The sequence below is a fragment of the Pseudorasbora parva genome, chromosome 13 (genome assembly GCF_024679245.1).
Source record: "Pseudorasbora parva isolate DD20220531a chromosome 13, ASM2467924v1, whole genome shotgun sequence".
NCBI classification, from domain to species: Eukaryota; Metazoa; Chordata; class Actinopteri; order Cypriniformes; family Gobionidae; genus Pseudorasbora; species Pseudorasbora parva.
This window is the reverse complement of record NC_090184.1, coordinates 23,544,525-23,549,524: the sequence shown is the minus strand read 5'-3', so window position 1 is coordinate 23,549,524 and position 5,000 is coordinate 23,544,525. Positions and strand designations below refer to the sequence as shown.

Genomic DNA, 5,000 nt, shown 5'->3' with positions numbered 1-5,000 from the left:
CCAAACGGCTTTTACTATATCTGAATTTCCGCTCCGGAGGCTTCCTTATTACTTGTGTACCCAGTAGTATGAATAGTGTTGGTTTTACTGTATCAATTTGAGACAGAGTTCACATTCTCATCCCATAGAACTGCATGAAAATTTGGATTTGCTTTCTCAGCACAGAAAAAAAGCATCTTCTCGACATGTTGGCCTGAGCTACAACTACAATGTTTAAAGGTGTGTGTGTCAAAGTAGATGTTGTTTAAAGTAATGCATTGCACTACTTTTTAAACACTTTTTCTCACCTAGGCTGGGTGCTCGTTTGTTTTTAATTGAAGGGATAGTTCACCCAAAAAGGACACACATCTGCCTACTACGACTATAATTATTGCCTCTGAAAATCTAGGATTTTTTTCTTTTTCTTCAATGTATTATGAAGGGTCCTTGCCTCATTCTGCCAAATCACCCTCTTCTAGCCACTGGACAATGTGAAATGAAGGAGCAAAAGACGTCATTGCATTTGAGTAGGCTTTAGTAATCAGAGCAAAACCAGGAATTATGGGACCAGTCCTTTCTAAGAACAGTTGTCTATGGTTTGACTTTGAGACACTTTGTGGTGTTATGCATTAAAGATGAATCATTGTGTAGAGAAAGTTATGATTTTATAGTCATATAAATCTTTTATTTGCTTACACTTTAAATTTTACATCAGTGATAAGTGAGCGTTAATGCTGTTGATTGGTTTTATTGCATTGACTTGAGAATCCCTAATACAGAAACTGTTAAAAAGGTGCCCTCTGCTGGAAAATTATAAATTCTGTGCTAATGATCCGGGAGTGATCATTCGGATTTATATTGTGCAAGTGAAAAAAAAGAAGAAGCAGTGAATATACATAGATATATTTGAAAAATATTATTCACTGCATATATTAAAATATATTATTCACTGCTTCTACCTTTTCTTTAGCGATTATGTATTTAGTGATAATGATTGGCACGCCAGCCATAATAATCATAATTATTATTAATAATAATAATAATTATTATTAGAAATCAAATTTACAGTACTTGTTGTTCTGGGTGAAAAGTCCACTGTACCATTGCGTTTCCATTGTTTTAACTGCAACTCATATTGCAAATATGAGACACCACATATCAAAGGTTTAATATTTATTATAAAAGTAATACTGTAGATGTCCGATGCTGATATATTATCTAGCTCAGAGATTCATAAACTTCTGTTTGTTAGCCAAACTCCTTTGACCTAAAAATTTTTCTTGGAATACCCTCTGAAAAATGAAAGGGTTAGTTCACAAAGAAATGACAACCACTTACCCACATGTCGTTCCAGACCTGTAAGACTTATGTTCATCTTTGTAATACAAATTAAGCTATTTTTGTTGAAATCCAATGGCTCAGAAAGGCCTCCATTGGCAACAATGACATTTCCTCTCTCAAGACCTACAAGGTTAAAAGCTGAAAATGGCTCACTAAAGTGCTTTTACAATCATTTTATGAAGCGACGAGAATAGTTTTTGTGTGCAAAAAAACAAAAAACAAAAACGAAATAACAACTTATATAGGGATGGCCAACTTCAAAACACTGCTTCCTGAAGCTTCAGAGCTTAATAAATCAGCGAATTGATTCATGATTCGGATCGCATGTCAAACCGCCAAGTACATGTCTCTGCAGGTTGGTTAGTAATAGGTGTTACCACATCAGTGGGCGTGGCCATAAACAGAGGGATGTTTTCAGCTGTGTTACCTGACTTGCCCATGTCACATTGTGGGTGGGTTTAGGGGTGGGGTCGGGTGAAGGAGATCATTTACATTGCAAGATTTATAAACACCCAACAGTTTGAAATTTAGAAACGCCCACTCTTGTTACGCAGAGATCTCATAATCGCCAAACTGCTGAAATCACGTGACTCTGGTGGTCTGAACTTTGATCCACTGATTCATAATGGCTCGAAGCTGCACGAAGCAGTGTTTTGAAATCGTCATAGGTCATCAATTAGTTGTTGTTGAATGAAGGCCTTTCTGAGCCATCGGATTTCAACAAAAATATCTTCATTTGTGTTCCGAAGATGAACAGAGGTCTTACGGGCATAGGCGTAATTTGCGGGTGGGACATGTCCCCACGACTTTTTTAAAACATCTTGCTTTACGGATTAACCTAACTTATACAAACTTAACATCTCTGGTTAACTAGAAGAATATCATTTTGTTTGTTTGTTAAATAAGAGGCGCTCGTAGCCGCTGTTATCAGTGCTGCAGATTTCTCTCGCGGCTCATGCAGTCTCCACACAGACAAGCTCTTTTTTTTTTATCTAACGCTTAATGCCGTTGCAGAGACTTTCTATTTGTTCCGGTCAGATCACGAAACAAAATGCACAAAAACTGTCCCTGCACTTGATGTACAACCACTGATGGTATTCGGTTTTGATGAGAGAAAAAATAGGCTACGAGGGCAGATTAGAAACGAGAACTTCTGACAAATTTAACAGACTAGACCAGGGATTATAAGCAAAGTGTGCAAATCTATATGCCTTCATTCACGTGAAAAATCTTGACACAATGCTATATTGTGTTTAGATGCAATAATTAAACGAGATCTATATCAATAAATTAACTTTTTAATTGATTTCCGGACATCTTAATACAAATTTTTCTGCAATTGTTATTTTTACATCTTTTACATCCCAACCACTTTTTAATTTTTTAATTTTTTACTTTTTAATGGAAGTTATGCCACTGCTTACGGGTGTCAAATGACATGAGGGTTAGAAATTAATGACAGAATTTTCATTTTTGGGTGAACTACCTTTTTAAGTTAGTATTTTAATAATTTAACAACTTGTTTCTCTGAAATTGAAGATCACATGACACGCCGGTAAAGAAATTAAATATTACATTTATTATGTAGCCTACATTTATTTCTGTATTTTAGTTTGACATTTTTATGATTAAATTAATTAACTTTTCATCTACTCACAAAAAAAAACTAAGAAATTAATTATATTAATTGGTGATAATTCTTTATTACTATTTTTAGTCAGTGATGAGCTTAGTCAAACATTATTCTTCATATTACATTTTGTTTATGGCTTCTTTTGTTTTGAACAATTATGTGTTTTGTTTATGCTGTAACAAAAACTACAAACTTCAAACTCCAAGTCAAACTGCCCAACTAAAGGAAATACTGATCTCCTTAATGGTGACCAATAAAACATCAAAATCTAAACCTCTGTTAATTCTTAATAAGAGCTTCTATAGATGTCTTTCAGGGCTGGAACCAAACTCTGCAGGACAGCAACTCACTAGGACCAAACTGAGGAAAACAATGGAATACATAGTTGTACCCTAAGGACCAATTGCGTTTCTTTAAAGGTACAGTACAGTTATATGTTTTGCCAAAGGAACAAAATTGTACCTCCACTGTTCTTTTTTTTCTGAGAGTGTACGAGTTTACTTTTCTAGAAATGCAGTTCTTGAGTGAAGAAAGCTAATATTTGGACAGAAAAGCATCGGTCTGCCACATCAATTACGTGGAAAACAATCCCAACTTGAGCTTCTCCTGTTATTATAGCTCAGACAGCACGCGTGTGTTTATGTTTCACCTGCACGTTCTCCTGCTGTTGGCTCTGTCTGCAGCGCTCTCTCCTCCTCTGTCTCCTCCGCAGGCTCTTCAGTCGTTTCCTCTCTCTCTTGCTCAGCCTGCGTTCCCCTGTGGGAGTAGGTGTAAGCAGGGATGAAGTCACGCTGAGCCCTGCTGGAGCTCTGCCAGCCTGCTCTCCGGCCTCCTGTTCCTCCTCAGAGCTGCTGAGAGACATCAGAGGAGCTCTGTGGTCGAAGCTGCCTTCTTCCTGATCCTCACGAGAGCCTCTAATAATATCCGACCCAACAGGTTCAAGATCGGACCTTCTTGAAAGCATTGTCGCCCTGCTATAGGAAGGCTCAGCGGGAAGGCTTATCCTATGGCATGGGGAAATGGAGGCCTGCTGGCTGGCTGTGGACCTCAGCGTATGTCCAGACCGGAGATCACAATCTGGAAGGAGCAGATGAGAGTATGCTCGTGGGGAGTATCGTCCCCTGTAATGAGTCTCTCGATGGGTGTGCTTATAGTCCAGACTGAACGCCTTCCTGTGGGCTAGTCTGACTCCAAGAGTGGCCCTCTGCAGGGGCCTGACCTCCAAGCACAGGGCCTCAGCCGTACGTCCAAGGTCCTCTCCTCCATATGAGCCCATCTCAGAGATTAGACAACTCCCTGTCAAACCAAGTCCTCCCCCCCAACTGCATCCAATTCTGCAGCAGGCCAGGAAACATTTGAGTTCATTGTTGAAGAGGTGAGCAGGAACATACTGGCCCCCTGTGTCATTTTGCACTGTTGACAAAGGTAAAGCCCCCTAAATAGTGGCAGTTCAGCGACCCAATTGTCTCCGGGGGCCTATAGAGTTCAAACAGCCCACAATACATGCATTGTTATAAGGGTGGTAAAATTAGGTGAAATAACTAGACCATCCTTTTTCAACAGACACAGTCAGCTCTTTTTTTTTTGTCTGAACAATTAACAGCATATGGGAATATGAGAGTCATGCTGACTGAAACGAAATATGTTCTTGTTTCATACAGTGTATGTGTGGTCCTCTTATTGAAGCTTTATTTATTTATTTTTATTTTATTTTCGATTGCTAAACGACAATGAGCACAACTGGAGCTACATGTGCAAAACTCTAACTAGTCTGCACTATCAACAGTCACCTGAGCTAAACAGTTGACATCACCTGCAAAACGCATTCCAAGCAACACAACTCTTAACACATGGCTCAAAACAGGCTCAATGCAGCCAAACACTATGCACAACCCTCACTGAGACAGACTTGTCTACCCTTCCCACAGATAAAAAATGTCAACAGTCATGGCTGATGTTTATAATCGGATACCACAACAATTTAATTCAAGATCGTTCGTTTGTTCGGCCCATTTCAAGCAAGCTTCGCTCAGCGTCTTAACTGAAG

At 38.9% G+C, this 5,000-nt stretch overlaps 1 protein-coding gene across 2 annotated transcripts in view; it reads right to left on the bottom strand.

The window, feature by feature from the left end:
- The window catches only part of rnf180a (ring finger protein 180a), a 15,167-nt gene that overhangs the window by 5,414 nt on the left and 4,753 nt on the right, over positions 1-5,000 (bottom strand). For both annotated transcript variants that reach the window (XM_067413534.1, XM_067413535.1), the window contains exon 2: positions 3,603-4,429. In XM_067413534.1, the coding sequence (XP_067269635.1) occupies positions 3,603-4,229 (627 nt within the window). In that variant the 5' untranslated portion in view covers positions 4,230-4,429. The remainder of the gene's footprint in view (positions 1-3,602; positions 4,430-5,000) is intronic.